At 33.5% G+C, this 22,102-nt stretch overlaps 9 protein-coding genes across 9 annotated transcripts; 6 read left to right on the top strand and 3 right to left on the bottom strand.

Annotated features, from left to right (window-relative positions):
- Positions 1-803: 803 nt before the first annotated feature.
- Positions 804-3,725, top strand: MNL1 (alpha-1,2-mannosidase MNL1; the record flags this gene model as incomplete). Its single annotated transcript, XM_020190429.1, has 4 exons — positions 804-1,967; positions 2,145-2,497; positions 2,774-2,983; positions 3,029-3,725. 4 exons carry the CDS (start codon positions 804-806, stop codon positions 3,723-3,725), a joined length of 2,424 nt encoding a protein of 807 aa, XP_020048251.1.
- Positions 3,726-4,510: 785 nt separating this feature from the next.
- On the top strand, positions 4,511-5,713 carry SKN7 (kinase-regulated stress-responsive transcription factor SKN7; the record flags this gene model as incomplete). The annotated part of the gene is made up of 2 exons (XM_020190040.1): positions 4,511-5,155; positions 5,228-5,713. Coding segments are annotated over 2 exons (1,131 nt in total), but the record flags the coding sequence as incomplete, so codon positions are not given.
- A 1,317-nt stretch (positions 5,714-7,030) lies between these two features.
- SET5 (S-adenosylmethionine-dependent methyltransferase) lies at positions 7,031-8,740 on the bottom strand (the record flags this gene model as incomplete). Its single annotated transcript, XM_020192515.1, has 1 exon — positions 7,031-8,740. The coding sequence occupies one exon, from the start codon at positions 8,738-8,740 to the stop codon at positions 7,031-7,033; it is 1,710 nt and encodes a 569-aa protein (XP_020048249.1).
- Positions 8,741-9,219: 479 nt separating this feature from the next.
- FMP10 (Fmp10p) lies at positions 9,220-10,164 on the top strand (the record flags this gene model as incomplete). The annotated part of the gene is made up of 1 exon (XM_020192510.1): positions 9,220-10,164. One exon carries the CDS (start codon positions 9,220-9,222, stop codon positions 10,162-10,164), a length of 945 nt encoding a protein of 314 aa, XP_020048248.1.
- Positions 10,017-10,953, bottom strand: FAU1 (5-formyltetrahydrofolate cyclo-ligase). Its single transcript, XM_020192965.1, has one exon. It carries the CDS (start codon positions 10,946-10,948, stop codon positions 10,187-10,189), a length of 762 nt encoding a protein of 253 aa, XP_020048247.1. The 5' UTR covers positions 10,949-10,953; the 3' UTR covers positions 10,017-10,186.
- A 519-nt stretch (positions 10,954-11,472) lies between these two features.
- Positions 11,473-14,010, top strand: GLN4 (glutamine--tRNA ligase; the record flags this gene model as incomplete). Its single annotated transcript, XM_020190455.1, has 2 exons — positions 11,473-11,615; positions 11,730-14,010. The coding sequence occupies 2 exons, from the start codon at positions 11,473-11,475 to the stop codon at positions 14,008-14,010; spliced, it is 2,424 nt and encodes an 807-aa protein (XP_020048246.1).
- A 320-nt stretch (positions 14,011-14,330) lies between these two features.
- ASCRUDRAFT_139380 (forkhead box transcription factor) lies at positions 14,331-17,855 on the top strand. Its single transcript, XM_020189151.1, has one exon. The coding sequence runs from the start codon at positions 14,651-14,653 to the stop codon at positions 17,648-17,650; it is 3,000 nt and encodes a 999-aa protein (XP_020048245.1). The 5' UTR covers positions 14,331-14,650; the 3' UTR covers positions 17,651-17,855.
- Positions 17,856-17,915: 60 nt separating this feature from the next.
- ILV6 (acetolactate synthase regulatory subunit) lies at positions 17,916-19,215 on the bottom strand. Its single transcript, XM_020192964.1, has one exon. The coding sequence runs from the start codon at positions 19,191-19,193 to the stop codon at positions 18,249-18,251; it is 945 nt and encodes a 314-aa protein (XP_020048244.1). The 5' UTR covers positions 19,194-19,215; the 3' UTR covers positions 17,916-18,248.
- A 303-nt stretch (positions 19,216-19,518) lies between these two features.
- On the top strand, positions 19,519-22,003 carry ILV3 (dihydroxy-acid dehydratase ILV3). The gene has a single exon (XM_020189150.1). The coding sequence runs from the start codon at positions 19,905-19,907 to the stop codon at positions 21,717-21,719; it is 1,815 nt and encodes a 604-aa protein (XP_020048243.1). The 5' UTR covers positions 19,519-19,904; the 3' UTR covers positions 21,720-22,003.
- The last annotated feature ends 99 nt before the right edge of the window (positions 22,004-22,102 follow it).

The raw sequence follows: 22,102 nt of genomic DNA, 5'->3' as shown, positions 1-22,102 counted from the left end.
CTCTAGAAGATTATATGGTATAATATACAAAAGTGTTGATATAAGAACAGTGTTTTCAAGATCAAAAAAGTCAGTTTGTTTTCATAAAAAAAATTTTTTCTCATCAACTTTAAATCGCAAAGATGCATATTTCAGCAGCATCAAAATTCCGAATTTCACGGATGTGTCAGTGCTGACTCATCCACATCAATCCGGATATTTCCGTTGAAAAGTTTCCACAACCCTGGAAAGACGCATTTGAGGAAAGTGGAGTATTTGAAGAAAGAAGAGAATTTGGGTCGTGAGTGCGGTGTTTGGAAGAGTTGGATCAGAGATTCTCAGTTCACGGATCCAACACTTTCTTCTCGCTGTGTTTGAGAAGAACAACTGTTTTCCTAGAGCCAGCACTGTTTGGCAGCACTGGCTGTGGAGATGTGACACAGGGGGAAGCACTTGGAGTCTGGCTTGGAGCAGGACCCAGTAGACGTAGTTATCCTGCCCATGCCATGCTGTTGAGGTCGATAGAGCACCAGCAGTCTGCAATGCTCTGGCTCTTCCATGGACAACCACTACAAGTTCCTCCAGCTCCAGCTCTGAACCCAGGAAACACCACACCTGCAAATCACCCGGATAACAGCTTCAATGAGAAATTTCTTTCTCCAACTTTAAGCAGCAAACAATAGCAGTCAACCTGATTATACTTGTTCTTATCCTTATACCATACCTGTACCATATATATACTATACCTATACTATAATTCTGTGTTTTTGCTGAGAGGACTGTTTCTTCACAAGGTTACTCTATATTCTTCAAATGTCATAATTATGTTCTTCTTTTTTTCCTGTTTTTTGGGCTTCTGGTGTTTTAAATTATCTGTATCCTTACATGTTGGCTCAAATGTGCCGAACACTTTTGATGATGCGAATGATACATTATTGCAGTCTTCCTCTTTTACAAAAGAACACTTGGATTTCCTAAAAAATGAAACCAAAGATTTATTTTACCATGCTTGGAACTCCTACATGACCCATGGCTTTCCTCATGACGAGGTCTTACCAATATCTTGTCAACCTTACGGCCCTAATGGCAACATAAACGATATCAATAGAAATGATGTTCTTGGTAATTTTTCAATCACTTTATTAGACAATTTAGACACGTTCGTAATACTAGACGACTTTGAGAATTTTAACCGTTCTATTCATTTGGTTAAACAGTATATCAAGAATTTTGATCTTGATTCCACAATCCAAGTTTTTGAAGTTTCAATTAGAGCCTTGGGTGGGTTATTATCTGCTCATTTATACGCATCTAATCGCAAAAGAGGGTTTCAAATTGATAACTACGATGGGTTTCTACTAAATCTAGCCTATGATCTTGGTAAGAGATTATTGCCTGCTTTCAATACAAATACTGGAATACCATACCCAAGAATAAATCTAAGAAGTGGAATTAAAAATATTCCCAAGAAACTACTAATCGAGACTTGCACAGCAGGCGCAGGCTCTCCAATTTTAGAAATGACTTTACTATCCAAACTAACTGGCGATCCAATATTTGAACAGGTGTCCAAACTAGCATTTTTGAGTCTTTGGGAATCGAGAACTGATATAAATTTGTTGCCAATGTCGTTGGACCCGATGAAAGGAGTATGGTTAGACTCTATATCGGGAATCGGTGCAAGCATTGATTCCTTTTATGAATATGCATTAAAAGGAGCTATTTTATTCAATGATGACGAGTTGATGTCAATCTGGGACCAGTCTTATAATGCATTGACCATCCACCTTAAAAGAGATTGGTTTTTCTCAAATGTTGATTCCAACACAGGCTTTTACTTGACGTCATGGATCGATTCGTTAAGTGGGTTCTTTCCTGGATTGCAAGTTTTGGATGGGAAATTAAATGATGCCATAAGATTGCATACAATGTATTTAAAACTATGGAATACATTTGGAGGTATTCCTGAACGTTGGAATTATTTCAATGTTAATAAAGATTCAACAAATTATCAAAAAGATTCAAAAAATGCTCAAAATAATAATTATAATTACAACTACAACTACAATTATAAAAGTAAAATTAAAAGTAAAAGCAAAAGCAAAAGTAAAAGTAAAAACAAAAGTAAAAATAAAGATAATAAAGCTCTTTATAATAATGATCAGGATGAAAATGAGCAATTCAATGGTCCAGATTACCAAATTGCATTGGAATGGTATCCACTAAGACCCGAATTCATTGAGTCGTCGTACTATCTTTATAGATCAACGCGGGATCCGATTTATTTGCAAATTGGTACAAGAGTCTTGAAGGATTTTAAAGAAAGATTTAAAGTCAGGTGTGGATTTGCTACAATAAAGGACGTTAGAAACGGATTGAAAGAAGATAGAATGGAGAGTTTTGTTATGAGCGAAACTTTAAAGTACTTGTATCTATTGTTTGACGACGAAAACGATATTAATAAAGATAATTCGAATATAATTTTTTCTACGGAGGCTCATCCGTTGTGGTTAGACAAGTCAATGGTAGTTCCATATAGAGAAATTGTTGATATTGTTGAGGAATCCAAAAATGAGAATAAAGTTAATGGCAGCATTGAAAACGAGGTGACAGCAAGTAATCAAGATATTTTAAAAAATTATTTAACAAACATTAATAATAATGAGAATAATAATAATAATAATAATAATAATAATAATAATAATAATAATAATAATAATAATAATGGGGGATTTGTTGAGAGAGAAAAATCTGTAATGGAGTCAATAGATTTATTGATATCATCAAGGTTTAGCAAATTTATTAATTCATTAAAGGAATCATTGAAAAACTCTAGTTTTGATGGAATTAATTATAGAAAGTTGCAATTCTTTGAAACGATATCGGACAAGTATCAAAATGTCAAACAATTGCAAAATGATTACAAGAAAAACCTGACCAAAATGATTGGATTTATCAGTACAAGTGATGACAATGATAATAACAAGACTGTTAATAAGAGATTGTATGAAATTAAATTCAAAGATAGTATGATCGAACTTATTACAAGGGAAGAGTGCGAAATAAGTCCATTCAGTGGTAGCGACAACGGAATCTACTCAAACATGTTGGGATGGAATGATTTGTTTGATATCGATTTAAGATTTGGCGAGCAATTGAAACAGCCAAACTATCTAAAAAGAATAGGGTATGGATCGATTGAATTAGAGAAAAACTTTTATGATAGGTGGAGCTCGAATGATTATTACTGTAAACGAGATTATAATACCGATTTTGTTGAATATCTATTTGGCAAAAAGGAAAGCATCAAAAATTCGCAAGTTTCAATCATTGACGAGCCGGAGATCGAGAATATAATCAGCATCTTGAGAGATGGGGATTTCTGGATACCGAAACTAGATGGGGTTCGAATGAAAGTGGAAAAGCTCAGTGCTGGAAGAGTGGATTCTGAGAACCGAATAATCAAGACACAGATGATTAATGATTTCTACCAAAGCCTTGAGATCAGCACAGAAGAGGAGGAGCCCAGGACCAGATACGACAATGGGATCTGTCTTCTGGACGAAGACCCCAAGATCCTAAAGATCAGAACCGTCAATGGCATCAAAGTGCCCCATGACTCTGTGGTGTGGATCGACAGCTCGAACCTCTTCGAACTGGGGCTTTTGTTGTCCCTCACCAAAAAAGGCTACCTCAAAATCAACAGCAACCCCGTCGTCAACATGATGGTGTGGGAAAACGCATAGTGCGCGTGTGTCTGCGTACAACTACATATAACTGTATACAAACACGTGTTTAAACTGCCGGCTTTCCAACTACAGTTCCGACAGAAAAACGTCCTCGTGCCGACTTTTCTCTGTGACCTAAAAAAAAGGTTCTAGCCCCTTCTCTCATATTACTCTTTACATCCACAAATATAATAGCTGTGTATTCCCTTTTCGTATTACTGCTGAACAGCTCTAGTCTCTGCCAAACTGCTCTCCTCGTCAATTTGCTGCCTTCCAGTGTTTCTTCTTGAGCCCTTCCAGTCCCCTTTTTGTTGATTTGCGCTTGCTGCTGCTCACTTTTGATGCCTCTAATGCCTCTGGTACCTCAACGTATTATCAAAGCTGAAACCTCCACCGATAGTCTGTCGCTACTGCCCAAATCCAAAAAATATCTGAATAGCTCCAAAGCCTCTTGGAAACTCAATGATCAACACAATTCTCATTCCTCTCCAACATCTCCTTCCATGACTCCTTCCAGTGGCTTTTATGATGAGGGTACTCCCAACCCACTAAACGAGGGTTCCAACAGCAGCACCCACAATATCAGCAATAACAGCAGCAATAACAACAGCCATAGCAGTCTCAAAGATTTTGACAATTCCACCCAAACTAACACCCAACACAACATCAAAACCAATACTTCCAAGGGTAAAAACAACACTATCGCTAGTACCGATTCTTCTATTAATACCAGTAGTAATACTGCTTCAAATAGCAGTACCACTACCACTGGCATCAATAACAACGTTAATCCTCCTCCAGTCAATGGATCTAGCTCGAACGATTTTGTTAAAAAGTTGTTTCAAATGCTAGAAATCACCTCCTATAAAAATGTTGTTTGTTGGACCAGAAACGGCGATTCCTTTATCGTTCTAGATACTAATCAATTTACTAAAGAAATCTTGCCAAAACATTTCAAACACTCGAATTTTGCGTCGTTTGTTAGACAGCTAAATAAATACGATTTTCACAAAGTTAAATTAACCCATGACGAAAAATTAAACTTAAAAAATCAATACAACTCTCCAAAAGACACTTGGGAATTCAAACACCCAGACTTTAAAATCGGTAATATAAAATCCTTGGAAAACATTAAAAGAAAAGGCCCCAACCAAACAAGAAAATCAAATTCTACTTTTGATGAACAAAATCAAGAAATAATTAAAAACTTGATTCAAAAAAACTCTTTTCTAGAAAAATCTCTAAAATATAATAATGATGAAATTAAAAAATTAAATAACCAATACAGAACCGTTCTAGAAAGCCTTATTAATTTCAAAAATATAACTGATGCCCTATCCAATCATATCAATATTCTCGTTGATTGTTTAAAAAAAAATGGAATCCCCATTTCTTCATTGCCGATTTCCTCCCCAATAATCCTGCAATCCATTCAACTTTCATTACCCGTCGGTGCTCAATCTCGAAATAACTCACTAGACCTCTCCAATAATATCAATCAAGCTACAACCACTCAACAGCCCCAAAACTTTAACCAACTGACTGCTTTACACACCTCTTCTACAAATCCTACAAATAACCAATTATCTTCTCAATCAAATAACCTCTCTCAACAAAAAACCGCTGCTCAAAATTCCTCTTTTCCTTTTGGCCATTCTTTTTATGTTCTTTTGGTCGAAGACGATGCTGTTTGTATACAACTATGCAGAAAATTCTTAATCAAATATGGTTGCACTGTTCATGTTGTAACTGATGGATTGGCTGCAATCTCAACTGTTGAAACCAACAAATATGATTTGGTTTTAATGGATATAATAATGCCTAATTTGGATGGTGCTAGTGCCACTTCCTTTATCAGAAATTTTGATAAATCAACACCGATCATTGCAATGACTGGTAACATTGGCGATAACGATTTGGCCAACTACTTGAGACATGGAATGAGCGATATTTTAGCCAAACCTTTTACAAAAGATGATTTATATCTAATACTACAAAAACATTTAAATGGTAGAGTTCCTCTTGCTCATAGAAATCAAGCTCAATCTCAAAATCAAGCTCAAGTTCAAACACAGGTTCAAGCTGTTCAGGCTGTACAAGCAGCTCAAGCAGTCCAGGCTGCACAAATTCAGGCTCAAGTTCAAATCCAAGCTCAAGCACAGGCACAGGCACAAGCCCAAGCCCAAGCTCAAGCCCAAGCCCAAGCTCAAGCTCAAGCTCAAGCAGAAGCTCAAGTTGCACATGCTGTACATGCTGCTCATGCTGCTCAAGCAGCCCAGTTTCATGCTCAAGCTCAAGCTCAAGTACAGGCTTTTCAACAGCAAAGGAGATCCTCAAATAATAGTTTAAGTTTAAGTCGAACTCCCACTTTGAATCAAGGTGATTTATTAAACAACGGTTCTCTTAGCTCTTTAAATAACAATTCTAACCTCTCTAATGGATCCAAAAAAAGAAAAAGCAACTCCAATAACTCAACTCCTAACCCAGAATCTTTAACTCCTCTAGGCCAAATATCAACTCCATTATCAAATCAAATGTCTTCTATTTCAAATATAGCTGATTCTTTGCAATCTTACAACGATTTATTAGATGCTGGTTCATTGAATAAAAAACAAAGAATACAATAAAATAATTTTTTCTTCAAGTATTTCTTTCAACAAACTAAACTTAAAACTCTTTATAAAATTACAACTTGACGTTTTTGTTTTTGTTTTTGTTTTTCAAATCAAAAAAATATTTTTTTCAATTTTCTAAATTTTTAAATTTTTATTTCTTGCTTTTTGTTACATTTTTGTCTTTTGTACTTTTTGTGGAGTTGTGTTTAAAAAACTTATAACTTAGTCATTCCTTTGGGTTTTATGTTTCTTCAATGTATTTTAAACTATATCTTTTTAATTTCTCTTTAATTTCTTTGTCTTTTTTCAAATGTATTTACTTTATATTGTTTTTATTATGTGTTTTTTTATTAGTTTTTTTTTTCATTTTATTTTTTCTACCTAACTTATTTTACACACTACCAATATTTATCCAATTCAAATTGATAAATTGCAAATAAATAAATAAATAAATAAATAAATAAATAAATAAAAACTACTATCAAAAATAATTACCACAAACAGTGATGGTTAATTAAAATCTACTCAATACGTATAAATAATTTTATTTATTATATTGATATTGAATATACAATTGAGTGATATCACAAAAAAGCATATATAGAGAAATACAAAACATGCTTATAAAGCAAATAACAGCAAACATCGAAAATATAAAAATAAAGTAATGATCATAAAAAAATACTTTAATAAAATAAGAAAAACTCATTAGACATCACTCTTAACAGCAACAACTTTCTCATCAAATCTAACAGACTTTCTCCTCTGTGTTCCATATAGATCGCCATTATCTTTACAACCCGGCAAATCTAAATCAAAATCACCAACTTTACCCACATTTTTTAACATATCTCTAATTTTTTTGCGATCAGACTGAGACAGAGAATGAGAACGCAAGATAGAAATCGAAGATGAACGAGAATTTGCATTTGAATTGGAATTGGAATTGGGTTTTGAGTTCGGACTTGGGTTTGAATTGGAATCAGAATTCGATTTTTTTTGATTTTTCTTTTGATTCTGCTTTTGAGTTTGAGTTTGAGGGTTATTTTGAGCGATGGAACCAAAGGATGATTTTCTTTTCTGTTCCAATTTCAATTCATTTTTACACCTTTTACAACTGCAAAGGAAACCCCAATTTTCTCTTAGTTCTTTTCTTCTTTGATTAACATGGAAAGTTGGAGAAACGTAAGAAGTGAATAATTCCTCATGTGGATTAATATCTCTTTTAGCATAAACCTTAATACCGTTTGCAGGACTTAAATCATCGAACTTTACGTCGACATTATAATCACAATTATGATTCAAATGGCTTTGAACCAAAAATAAGGCATCTGAGATGTTATTCAAGTTATAACCACCAATGTATAGCATATAATTTTCAAAAGATAGTGGATTATCCGGGAAACAATCGTTTAACTTTTGAAATCCAGTCTGCCATAATTGATCTGATTGTTCATAAACAAACGAGTTTTTTGAATTAGGATTTAAAGCTAAGAATTTTTCATTTAAGGGGATAGTAGCGAAACTTTTAAATTTACTTAAAAATTCCTCACCAACTTTATCTAATAAGGATTTTGCATAGATATATCCAACAGCAAATAAGCCATTCCAATTAGTCTCTGCACAATGGTTTTTGAAAATTAACCAATTTTTTGAATTCAATTTAACTTTTTGATTTGAATGATTATTATGGTTTAAGAAAACATGCAATGTATCCAACTTCTTGCAGTTTTTTGAACACCATGATTCATTGCAGTATTTACAATCAAGGCCATTTAAGAACGAACTTTTATTTTTTCTATTAACTAATAATTTGCCACAATATGTGCAAGCATAGCTATTTTTGATTAAATTTAGATGATCCAAAGGAGGATGAAGAAGGAATGGAGTTTCTTGCCATAATAAAGTATCTTTTAGAATTTTTTTTAAAGCAAAAATACCCTTACCCTTTTTCAGGGATGATTGAATTTTAATTGAATTAGGTGAATTAGCTGGAGTATAATGATTAATATCTAAACCTGGGGTTTCATAAGAAGTGATCTTGGAGACAAATGTGTTATTGATAATGTTTGACGGCAACAAATTAAAGGATTTAAGAATTGATTTGAGTCTTTTTTCAGACAATTCCCAATTTGGATTATTATATTTGACAATAGTCCTTAACTTTGAAATTGATAAAGACTCATTTTCGGGGTTTTTCTTCCAAATTTCAATAACTTGGTCGCAAACTTCTCTTTCATGAGGAATAGTTGAATCAAGACCATAGGGATCACTGAATGTGCTGTCGTTTGTACCCCCATTCAGATTCTTTTCACCAATACCATTAGAAGTGTCGGTATTATTTGTTGATTTGTCATTGATTTCAAGAATTTCAAACTTGTTGGAAAGAAGAGTAGAGTCAATTGGTATTTTTACCATGATTTGAGGTATAATAAATTAATTAAAGGATTCAAACGATAAATGAAGAGAGATATTAACAATGAATTGGTGAAGTGGTGAGAAATTCCCAAAGAAAAAAGCGACTCTCCAATTTCTTTCTAGCGAATTCTCAACGGACAACGGAAATCTCGAACGAACAGAGAACGGAAAACGGAGACGGTCGATTGATAACGGAATTGTGCTCTTATGCGGGTTGTGCACACACCTGCAGGAAACCATACTGCTGGTTATCTGCTGGTTTTGGTGCTGCTGCTGCAAAAAGTTCTTATCCCAAATAGAAAAAGAATGATTGGACAGCTTTTTGTTTGTGTGTATTGAGAAATGTCACTTTGGTTGTTTTTTATAATTAGTTTTGTGTTCGAGGATGCTGGCCAATCAGAATCTCTCGTGACTGGAGCTATTGATTGAAAAGATAGCGAAACAAGCAGAGGATAATATAAGAGTGGTAGTAATTTGCAATGATACGAGCATCTTTGGCTAAGAATCTGGTTTGGGTTTCAAAATCTGGATTCAAGTCTGGATTTCAGTCTGGATTTAGTGGAAATCTTCATTGGTCTTATCGTCTGCATTATTCCTTCTCATCTTATTCAACTTTAAATACCAATTCTCAGAAAGAAAAAATTAGTGGTGATAGTGTGGGTAATAAGAAGAAAAACAATGAAAAATCTAAAACCAAGAGTCACTGGAAGTTGTATCTTTTTGCATTTGCAATTGGAATTGCTACAGCAAATTATTTACCAATTTTTACAATTTATGGAAATATATCGAATAAATCATTACCAGATTTGAATTCGGCTGAACAAGTTGCCAAATATAATGAAAATTTAAAAAATGAGTTAAAAAATTTAAAAATTTATCAAAAATTGATAGAAGATAAAGAAAATTATTTATTAATTGATGGTAAAAATGAAAATAAAAATGAAAATGACACTTTATATCAAATTTTAAGTGAGAAAAGCAAAACAATTGAACTATTATCAATTCCTGGCGGGTTTTCAATTGAACCAGTTTTTTTTATCAATATTGGTGATAAAGACTCAGACCCTAAAGACGATAGTGAAATTATATGTATACTTCATTGTGGGGTTAAATTGTGTGGATTTCCTGGATTAGTTCATGGTGGGATATTAGCTTCGATATTGGATGAATTATCAATCAATTTTTTAAATTATCATTTTTTAAAAGAAAGTAATATAAAAGAAAAAGTTTCGACTAAAAAAGAAAATTTAAAACTTAGCTATACATTTCCAACTGTTGCGAATAATTTTATTGTTATTAAAAGCAAAATAGAAAAAATTTCTAATAAGGAAAATAGTAAAAAGGATAAATATTGCGTTCATTCTAAAATCGAAAATAGTAAATCTAGATTATTAGTTGATAGTTCGGTTATTTATGATCTATGAAAAACTATTTGTTACTAGTGATTTATTCATAAGAAGAATCAGTGGATTCATAAAATATATCATCTACAATTAGACCATCTAAATAAACATCGTGTTTTTCATATGGAATATTTTCAATTAGTTGTTCTTTTAAACCTATTCCTAATAAATATGTAGCTTTCAATTTGCTCTGTCTATGGAGTTTATGAACAAAACTATCATAAAATCCTGCCCCATGTCCTAGCCTTTTAATTTGAGTATTTTTATTCGTGATTTCATAACCCATTGCAGGCATTATTATTAAATCCAAACCGATTTGAGAGTCAAATATTTCCTTTTGATTTATACCACTAGGTTCCTTTAATTTGTACTTGCCTGAAGGCTTTAAATCCAAGACATCATCAAACGAGTTCATTTGAAAAAACATCATTGTATTTCTCTCAGGTTTGCAATCTTGATCAAAATCAACTGGTAAGTAATATTTTTCGTAGTAGTTATTTAGCAATGATTTTTCTGTTATGTACTTATCACTGGCGCTTTCATTGATTTCGTTCAAATTAATAAAACACTTTGGCAAAAACACAAATTTATCATCACCAAATAAGTGTTTAATGATGCTCAAAGTTGGTACTTCTTTTGAGGGCATTGACATGTAAATCGCAACCGACTTTGCTCTTTGATAGACTGGTAGATCTTTCAAAATACTGTAGACATTAGATGCCTGTGCATCCAAACTTCTCTGGGACACAGAAGAAAGCCTGAAATTCAACTCTTTTCGCAAGAAAACCTTCAATTGTTTCGACATTATTGTTCCTTCACTTGAAAGAAGAGCAAATTCGAGATAGTTTCTTCAAATAAAAAACTACCCTAAGTGGAAAACATTCTATTTTGTGATGTAAAATCCAAAAATAGTGATTTTTCCAATTTGGGACGCTTGTTTCAATTCTGTTTGTTTAGATCATTGCCCCATTAAGGCAGGATTGTTTCATAAGTGAGTCATTTTTTAGTATCTTGTAGCTGCAGGGATTTTCTATGTGCAAGATAAGAACCACGCTCATTTTCTAGGGAAAGTTCATGGTAGAAGCAGGGATTACCACTAAAAGGGCTGATAATTCAAAGAGTGCTGATGAAATGAAAAATTTTAACCAAAGAGTGTGATCATTGAAGGCACAATTTAAATATAAACATATCTCTCAGTGTTTTGGGTTGATATTGTGCTCTTATTATACTTATTTTTTTAATTGCATTTAGTCAATTGTATTGTTCTATTGATTAAGAAGTCTACCGGGAAATTAATTTACTACAGAAGCCATTTATTGTCTATTCATTATGAGTTCTATCGAGGAACTTACTTTGGCCTTTTCAAACATTGGGTTTGATGATAACAAGACCAAAGAAATTGTTAAAAACAAGAAAATTTCCAATAACTTGTACCAATTGATTACAATCAAATCTCACGAAAGCAGCGTCAAGTTATCTAAAACCCAATTGAATTTGATTCATCATTTGGCTACACTATTAGCCAAATCACCATTCTTAAAGGCCAACGATGGCTTGAAATTATCAACAGGTACAAATGGATCTAGTAGTTTAAATTCACAATTGGATTCAGAATCAATTCTGAAATTATCGCTAATTGTTGATGGGATTTACGATGAAAGATTAAAAACAGTTCAACAAATTAACGCAAGTTTTGAGTATATCAAATCGACAGACTCGCCCACAAGGGAAGAGTTGGATTCAGAATCAGGAGTGGGAATCGAAGTTACATTGGATGATGTTAGAGAAAAAGTGAAAGAGTACATCAAAGAAAATTTAGATGAAATTAATGAAAAGAGGTACAGATTTTTACCAACGATTATTAATTCGGTTAAAAACTTGCCATCGTTAAAATGGGCAAATCCTGCATCACTTAAACCAGTTATTGATGAGGAGATTTTAAAGGTTTTAGGTCCAAAAGATGAGAGAGATATCATCAAAAAGGAAAAAGATAAGAAAAACAAACAATCTAGTGGTAAGAATAAAAACAGTAAGAATAATAAAAATAGTAGTAAAGATGATAATAAAAATGTCACAAATAACAAGGGTCCAAAGAGATCAATGTTCAATGAAGGATTTCTTGGAGATTTGCATAAAGTTGGAGAAAATCCACAAATGTATCCTGAATTGACGAAAGAACATTTAATCAAAACAGGGGGCAAAGTTCATACTAGATTTCCACCTGAACCTAATGGATTTTTGCACATTGGACACTCCAAGGCTATTATGGTTAATTTTGGATTTGCCAAATATCACAACGGTGTTTGTTATTTAAGATACGATGACACTAACCCAGAAGCTGAGGAAGAAGTTTATTTCAAAAGCATATTAGAAATGGTTGAATGGTTAGGGTTCAAGCCATGGAAAATTACATATTCATCGGATTACTTTGATGTATTGTATGAATTTGCAGAAAGATTAATCGAGAATGGGAAAGCGTATGTTGATCATTCTACTGCAGAGGAGATTAAAGAACAAAGAGGAGTAGTTAATGGTACAGTTGGAAATAAAAGATTTGGTAGTAAGTGGAGAGATAGAAGTGTTGAAGAAAATCTCAAGGAGTTTCGTAGGATGAGAGATGGATATTATAAAGTTGGAGAAGCCACATTAAGAATGAAACAAGATTTAGAGAATCCTAATCCGCAAATGTGGGATTTGATTGCATACAGAGTATTAAATGCTAGTCATCATCGAACCGGAGATAAATGGAAGATTTATCCCACATATGATTTCACGCACTGTTTATGTGATATGCTTGAGAATATTACTCATTCTTTGTGTACGACTGAGTTTTATTTATCAAGGGAGAGTTATGAATGGTTATGCGATGCATTGAAAGTGTATAGACCAGCACAAAGAGAATATGGAAGATTGAATATTACCGGGACTATAATGAGTAAAAGAAAGATCAGTAAATTGGTGAGTGAAAAATATGTCCGAGGCTGGGACGATCCGAGGTTGTATACATTGGAAGGTATTAAGAGACGTGGAATTCCACCTGGAGCGATTTTGTCGTTCATATCGACATTGGGGGTTACAACGTCTACTACGAACATCCAAGCGGTTAGATTTGAGAGCAGTATTCGAAAGTATTTGGAAGACAGTACAGCTAGGTTGATGATGATTTTGGATCCAATTGAGATAATTTTGGAAAATTTGGATGATAAGTATCAAGAGAAAATTGAGATTCCATTCAAATCCGGAAAAGGCAATGAATTTGGTAGCAGAGAGATTTTGTTTGGAAATAAGATATACATTGACAGAAGTGATTTCCGAGAGCAAGATGATAAGGAATTTTACAGGTTGACATTGAACCAAAGCGTTGGGTTGATAAAGGTTCCATACACTATTCGAGTGAACCACGTTGAAAAAGACAAAGAAAGGAAAATTGTCAGGGTTTACTGTCATTATGAGAACGATTTGAGCAAATTCAAGAAACCCAAGACGTATATCCAATGGATTCCAGAGAACGAGAAGATTGGGTCGCCAATCAGAGTGAAGGAAGTGCGTATCCACAACCAGCTATTTAAAAGCGAGAATCCATCGTCCAACCCAGATGGGTTTCTAGCAGACATCAACCCTGAATCCGAAGAGGTGATCAACGGAGCGATAATCGAGCCAGCCTTCAAGACAATCAAGGAGAACAGTCCCTACAACATCAAGGGCGAGGTTGAGGAGTTCAACGTTGCAGAGAAGCCCAACCAGCCCGAAAGTGTGAGATTCCAGGCCCTCCGAGTGGGCTACTTCTGCATGGACAGAGACAGCAGTGGAAGGGACTTGATTCTCAACCGAATTGTGTCGTTGAAGGAGGACTCAAACAAGAAGTGAGGAACCCCCATACATAGTCTAATTCACACTCTCCCTCTGCACCAACTTCCTCTCCACCACCAGCCCGTCCCAAAGAGGAAATTACACGAGAAATGTTCGAACCAGTGCTGTGGGTTCTTTGCGACTCGTTCTTTTCAGACGCGTCTGATCCAGGGGTCTGGCCCTGCAGCTCGCTGCACAAAAAGCTTCTGTGCCGCGCTGTTATTCATATATGTGCGGCTGCACGCACACTGACGCCTTCATAAAAGGGGTCTATCAGGGGGTCTATGAAACGGGGTTTCTCCTTTCAGTATTTGTGTGTCTTCGCTTTTTTACTATCTCTGGGATTTATTATATCGTCTTTATCTGATTTATTTTCTTCTCTTTCTCTGAAGCTGTCGTTGCCCTGAATTTGTCGCACAGTTGTTTGGTGCTTTTTCTTCTTCCGCTGCTTACCTCTCGATCTCTGGCTCTTTCCAAGCTCTGTCGTTTGCTGGGTGGTTCTGTCTGCTTCTGGTATTGTGTATCTTCTTTTGATCTCCAGCCTGTATCCTCTCTTCCTTACTATTCACCTCTGCTCTTTCCTATTCTTTCTTAGTATATCTCTAGCAACTCTATATCACTATACTATACTCTCTCGCTGCTTTCTCTTTGTTCCACAATGTCCTCCAGGAGCCTGAGTTACGATTTAAACATCATTAAATCTTTGAACTCGGTTCATCTACCTCAATCCAATTTCAACTCAAATAATAACTCAGCCAATGATTCCAAAATTGTAAATAAGATTAACCACAAATCCAATGTTGGCTCCTCCTCCAACAACACCAATAAAAATACCACCAACAACAATATTCCCACCCAAAACAATATTGCTATGAATGTTAACGATATCACTCCTCCCACCACAAGCCACAAATCGTCTCTCTCTCTATCCTCCAACGACTCCATCAGCTTAATACCCGAAACTCCAATATTATACAGCATTAAAACTTCAAACTCAAATAAAAACCTTATTAACAAAAATTTAAATAACAGCATCAACGTCAATATCTCCAACAATAACAGCTTTACAATCGTGCCTTCGTTATTATCTCCATCCTTATCAAGTCCCCAACTTACCTCAAATTCAAATCATACAAATAACAACATCACCACCAAAAATAAAAGTAAGAACAAAATTAAAAATAAAAATACGGACTTGAATCACCCTAAATCATTCAACATTCCCACTCCCCAATCTTCAATAATCAAACTATCTAATTCTTCAATCTCCTTTTCAAACTCTTTCTCCAAATCTTCACACTCAATCTCATCTGCAACACTGATCAAATCTCCCAACATAATCCCAATCTCAACTTTCAAAAAGAAACCATCGGCTTCTAAAAACTTATTACCTTCATTATCCTTCTCCACTTCCTCTGCATCTGCATCTGCATCTTCTTCCTCTTCTCTATCCAATATATCTTCAAAACAAGACAAACCTCCTTACTCTTACGCGAGTTTAATTGCTTTAGCAATACTAAAATCTGACGACAAAAAACTAACTCTATCCCAAATCTATACATGGATATCAACTTCTTTCTCCTACTATAAAAGAGACGATGCTGGCTGGCAAAACTCAATTCGTCACAATTTATCCCTAAATAAAGCTTTTATAAAAGCTGAAAAATCAAAAGATGGTAAAGGTCATTATTGGAAGATTGAACCAGGAATGGAATCTCAATTTTTAAAATCAAAAAAAATTAAAAAAAATATTTCCCAAAATTCGGATATTATCACTAATAATAACACTAACATTATCACTAGTGATATCGCTAACAATATTTCTAAAAATTTGAAAAGTAATTTATCAAAAGATTTACCAAAAGACTCATCAAAGAATATACCAAAGAGTTTACCAAATAATTTACCAAAAGATTCACCAAAAGATTCACCAAATAGTTTCTCTAATATTGCCTCTCAAAATAGCCAAAAATCTCAACCTTTACCAAAATTATCAAAGAATAACAGTTTTTCAAATTATCTCAACATCAACATCAATAACAATACTAATAACAATAAAAACCTTAATAAAAATATTGATGACCCAACAACAGATCCTCTATCATCAGAAAGTGACTTAAATCACAACTTGGTCGATTCAAATAACATCTTCAGTGTCTCAAGCAACAAACTGACAGAAGACTATGATTCAGATGACACTCAAGATGATAAAAATCAAACTCCTCTAATCAAACAATACAACCCAATCAATTCAATAAATAATCTCAACAACATTACAGCTACAAACACTTTCGATAACTTCAACCAAATTAACCACAACTGCATCCTCAATAGTATAAACATGCATAGCATTAATAACAATATCCTCAACACCATTCATAATCCCCATATATTTAACTCTCACTTAAATATTCCTCCCTTTAATCCCAATCTAGTATCTCCAATTAAAAGATCAAACTCTGCTATTGGTCTAGAAAGATTCTCAATTAGAAAAAAACGAAGAACAATTCAACTTGAAAACGTCTTACTTTCAGATAATGATGATGATGATAACAATACCAATCAACCACAAAGCGTTTATGATAATGATACCGATAACGATAACGATAATGATCAAAACGTTTATAGTTATGATAACGACATCTATATTAATCATTACGATAATTATAATGATAATTATAATGACAATGAAAATAAAAGTGATATTGATAATGAAAATACCGATATAGCAAAGAAAAACACAAAAAATAACAATAAAAATAATAAAAATAATAAAAATAATAAAAATAATAAAAATAAAAGAACAAAAGATAAAGATAAAGATAAAGATAACTTGGACTTTGTTTTAAATCATACTAAAACTAAAAATATTAATAAATTCAACAATATTTATAATAATGATTTCAATGATTATAATGATACTGAATCGGAAAATTTTAACATGAAAAACCATACTACTTTTTCTAATAACAATCCCTTTGTTAATTCTCCCGTTTTGCTTGATAAACCTTTTTCTTTAATGAAATCATTACCTTTTCCCTCCTCCTTTAATTGTAATCCAAACTTCGATTTATCTCCAATTAAAAAAAATTCAGCTGGCCCAATTTTATTTGAACCAAAGACTCCAGCTTCAAAATTGATTCCACATACTACTTCAAATCTAAACATTATGAGCAACCCAAGGTTAAATAATAGTTTATTTAGTGCCTCAAAGGATGAATTTTTTAATATTGCAAAAACTCCTCTCAACAAAACCCCAAGCAGAATTAAAACTCCAAGTTCTGCCTCTATTATGAGAAGAGCTTGGAATTCTCCCTCTTGTTTTGATGACTTTTATGCTTCACCAAGTCTTTCAAGAAATTATAGTGATGACGATCAATTTTTTTCAAATTATCATGGCTCTCCAGCTAGAAGTGGCAAAAAAAGCAGAAAATCCAAATATTATCAAGAAACATTCAATAGTGGTTACAAAGATTTTTTTGGAGTCGATATTTGCTCTGTCGTCAAAAGAGCAGTCGAAAGCGTTGTCGATAGTAAGAAATCAGCAACTACTACATCTAGCACTGCTCAATCTTCATTTACAATGTCATCATCAAAAAATAATAATGGATCGCATTCTGCGCCAGAAACACCGATAAAAAGAAAATCAATTACATGAAATTGGAAAAAAATATAACAACAAAAAAAAATACAGTAAATCAAATAAATATTCAATAATTTTGTGATATTTTTTATACTTTTTTATCGTTTTCTTTTGGTTTTTATTTTTTGGTTTTTTTCAAACATTTTTTTTTACGTCTTTATTGTTTAATTGTTTTATACTTTTTTTTTTACATTTCTTTTATTTTATTTCATATTTATTTTATTATATTTTAATTTAATTTTTAATTATGCTACATTATGGAATTAAAATTCATTGCTTGATCGGTTAGCTCTTGTCTACTTTATGTTGGTTTTGATAATTTTTATTTAATCTTTTTTTGTCAGTTTTTTACTAAATTTATTTTTGGAATTATTGATAGTAAGATGGTGTGGGATATAATTATAGTAAAATATTTTTTGTAATTATAAAAGAATTTTTCTATTCTTTTCATTTTATTATTTTCTTGTATTTGTTTGATCTGATTTTAATTTTAATTTATGAAATCTCTGGATTTGTCATATTAATCTTTTAAATTTCTTAAATTCCTAGTATGTAAAATACATTAGATTAATGTATATATATTTACATATTTATATATAAACAATGATATTGTTTAACCTGGAGGTAATTGAGTAAGATCAACAACATCAGTAGAATCTTTTTCAAGTAAACTTGATTGATCAGCAGTAAGATCATCCAAAGGAGTTCTAGGTAAAGCCATCATTCCACTTCTTGCAACTTCTAACACACCAAAATTTCTAATCAATTTAAGGAAAGAAGTGACTCTTGAAGGTTTAGCAGACAATTCTATAATACAATTCCTATCACTGATATCAACAATTCTTCCGCCAAATTGCCTAGTTAAGTTATCTAAAGCAGTTAAATAGTGGTTCTTCAATCTTAATACTTCAGATAAAGGTAGGTTTTTTGGATGGTATTTTGATTGTGTGATATCATTTGGATCAGATTTCGAATCTGATTCTGGATCAATATTTTCATTTAAAAGATCCAAACTGGAGTCCAGCATATGATGGTGGACTAAATCTTGAAAATATTCTGGACCTAATAGCGACACTCTAGCTAATAACAATTCTCTTTTAATAATTTCGGTGTTGGAATAATCTAATACAGCAAACACTGGAACCAAATCTTCGATTTGTCTTCTTGCTTGTTCGATTATAGCATCTTGCCCCTCCAAGATAATAGTCATTCTAGACAAGTCTTTAACATCGGTGTTACAAACAACCAATGAGTCAATATTGAACCCTCTAGCAGCCAAGGTGGAAGAAATGAGAGCCAATACCCCAGGTTCATTTTGAACCAAGCAATTGAAGATGTGTTGTTTGGGAGGTTGTTTTGAAGGCAATGGAGTCTCATACAAAATCGAGGAAACAGCAGAATCAGCACTCCATCCAGGAGCGTCGAAGACTGGGAGTGGAGGTCTTCTTGAGTTTCTGTGAAGTGCCTTATAGGCCAAAGCAGCAGTAGAAGAGCTCTGGAACCTCTTAAAAGACTGATATCTGAGGTTCTTTAAGGCAATCATTCTCAAAGAGTTCATTTTTTATTCAATTAGACAGCCAATGACAAAAGTCAATCGCTGGATTACGATCTTTAAATACAGCTCGAGATAAAGAAAAAGTTCGAAATGAGTCAAGTGCTGGAGAAAATCCTTGTCAAATCCACGTCACGGAAACGCGGAGACGACGGAGCACCGGATCGACAGTAGTGCGTCACAAAAAGCAACGCAGCTTGCTACGTTTTTCACCGTTCAAGAAATTGCGATTGTGTACGAGGTTTTCGAAATGTACGATATTTCCGTGGCAGTCACAGAATTTTTGTAAATTTGTAAAGCTGCACGTGTCAGAACGATGCCAGTCCTGTGGGTTCCATTTTCTTCAGTGATTTTTTGGCGTTTGACGTTTTGATTTTGGGTCAAAATGAGTTGGATGAGCAATTCCCCTGTTTTTTCCCACTGATCTCCTGTTCTGCAGCTGGTTTTCTCGACGTTATTGCTTGGAAACGTCGACTGAGCTTATTTCTGACAAACTGCCAGCCTGCGATTGGCTGTTCTCCACATCAATGTGTCACAGGATCTTTTTCTATTGTTTTCAGGCTTTTGACTCATTTTGGCTCTGAAAAACGGTTCGAGACAAATTTTTAAATATTTCAGTGCTAATTTTTCAATCAGTAGGATTTCAAAGCATACAATCTCTAGTTTTTTAATTCCACACACAGAACCTGATATAATCCAGAGATAACATCATTTAAAATGTCTTTTGTATCAAAAATATCAAAAATATCAAGTTTACCTTTGAATTCTTCCATCAGGAGACAGTTTTCAATTAACTCAGCTCTTTATCAAAATTCAAGCAACAAAAATGATGATTCCAGCTCGCAGTTAAATAGATTCAGTAAAATTATTACTCAACCAAAGGATCAAGGTGCTTCACAAGCAATGCTTTATGCTACTGGTTTCTCTGAAGATGATATGAACAAACCTCAAATCGCCATCGGTTCTGTTTGGTGGAGTGGTAACCCATGTAATGCTCATTTATTGGATTTTAATTTTGCTTGTAAGCAATCAGTAGACGCTTCTGGTTTAAAAGGTATGCAATTCAACACTATTGGTGTCTCTGATGGTATTTCAATGGGTACAAAAGGTATGAGATATTCTTTGCAATCAAGAGAAATTATCGCTGATTCCTTTGAAACAATCACCTTAGCTCAACATTACGATGCCTTAATTGGTATTCCTGCTTGTGATAAAAACATGCCTGGTGTATTAATGTCAATGGGTAGAATCAACAGACCTTCAATTATGGTCTATGGTGGAACTATTAACCCAGGTTGTTCATCTTTAAATAATAGTGAAACAATCGATATTGTTTCGGCTTTTCAAAGTTATGGTCAATATATAAGTAAGCAAATTACTGAACAGCAAAGATTCGATATAATAAGACATGCTTGTCCAGGTCCTGGTTCTTGTGGTGGTATGTATACTGCCAACACAATGGCCAGTGCTGCTGAAGTAATGGGTATGTCTCTTCCTGGTTCTTCTTCGTTTCCTGCCACCTCTAAAGAAAAATTCAATGAATGTGCAAATATTGGTGAGGCAATTAAAAACTTGTTGAAATTAAATTTAAAACCAAGGGAAATTATGACAAAGAAAGCATTTGAAAATGCAATTGCTTATATTATTGCAACTGGTGGTTCAACCAATGCTGTCTTGCATTTAATCGCAATTGCCCACACTGTTGATGTTGATTTAACAATTGACGATTTTCAAAAAATTTCTAACAAGACACCATTTTTGGGTAACTTCAAACCCTCTGGTAAATATGTGATGGCTGACATTCAAAATATTGGTGGAACTCCGGTTATAGTGAAATATTTAATGGACCATGGTTTCATTGATGGTGATGCCTTGACTGTTACAGGTAAAACAATCAGAGAAAATTTGGTAGACGTTCCTGATTTATCTAAAGATCAGGATTTGATTTATCCTATTGAAAAACCTCTAAAACCCAGAGGCCATTTGCAAATTCTATACGGTTCTTTAGCTCCAGGAGGTGCTGTTGCTAAAATTACCGGTAAAGAAGGTACCTACTTTAAAGGTAAGGCCAAAGTTTATGAAGAAGAAGATGATTTCATTCATGCTTTAGAAAAGGGCGAAATTAAAAAGGGCGAAAAAACTGTTGTTATAATCAGATATGAAGGACCTAAGGGTGGACCAGGTATGCCTGAGATGTTAAAACCTTCTTCTGCGCTTATGGGATATGGTTTAGGTAAAGACGTTGCATTGTTAACTGATGGTAGATTTTCAGGTGGATCTCATGGTTTCTTGATTGGCCATATTGTTCCTGAAGCTGCTGTTGGTGGTCCAATTGGTTTAGTTGAAAATGGCGATGAAATTGTAATTGATAGTGATAATAACAAAATCGATTTATTGGTGGATGAATCAATCATTGCTGAAAGAAAGAAAAAATGGGTTGCACCTACACCAAGATATACTAGAGGTACATTATACAAGTACTCCAAATTAGTTTCAGATGCTTCAAAGGGATGTGTTACTGATAGTGATTAAGCTTGTTTATATTCTTCTGATGATTGAAAAAAATGAAAAATTTAGTTTTTGTTTATTCTCTTTTTTATGTCTATTAGCCTGGTGGTATTTTACTTATTTTTTTGAAAATTGAAAACTTTTGGCTTTGAAAAGTCTCAGTTTAATTAAATTCATATAAATAATTTGATTATTGCATTTTTTGTTATTTATTTATTTATCTATTTATTTATTTATTCGTTATTTTCTGTTTTATTTCTTTTATCAATTTTTAGTTTTAATTTTTCACTTTATCAAATTAGAAAAAGGGAATTTTAATGTTTATAGTTATCATGAAGTGATTTTTTTAACCAAAATTAAGAATGGTTATTGTACTAATACATATTATATATAAATTGTAATTGTAA

This window comes from Ascoidea rubescens (assembly GCF_001661345.1).
Source record: "Ascoidea rubescens DSM 1968 unplaced genomic scaffold ASCRUscaffold_4, whole genome shotgun sequence".
NCBI classification, from domain to species: Eukaryota; Fungi; Ascomycota; class Saccharomycetes; order Ascoideales; family Ascoideaceae; genus Ascoidea; species Ascoidea rubescens.
Note: the sequence above shows the minus strand (reverse complement) of the source record. Positions and strands in the feature narration are given on the sequence as shown.

Coding starts and splice junctions, on each gene's coding strand:
- ILV3 (XM_020189150.1), top strand. CDS start 19,905: ATGTCTTTTGTATCAAAAATATCAAAAATATCAAGTTTACCTTTGAAT.
- ILV6 (XM_020192964.1), bottom strand. CDS start 19,193: ATGAACTCTTTGAGAATGATTGCCTTAAAGAACCTCAGATATCAGTCT.
- FAU1 (XM_020192965.1), bottom strand. CDS start 10,948: ATGTCGAAACAATTGAAGGTTTTCTTGCGAAAAGAGTTGAATTTCAGG.
- ASCRUDRAFT_139380 (XM_020189151.1), top strand. CDS start 14,651: ATGTCCTCCAGGAGCCTGAGTTACGATTTAAACATCATTAAATCTTTG.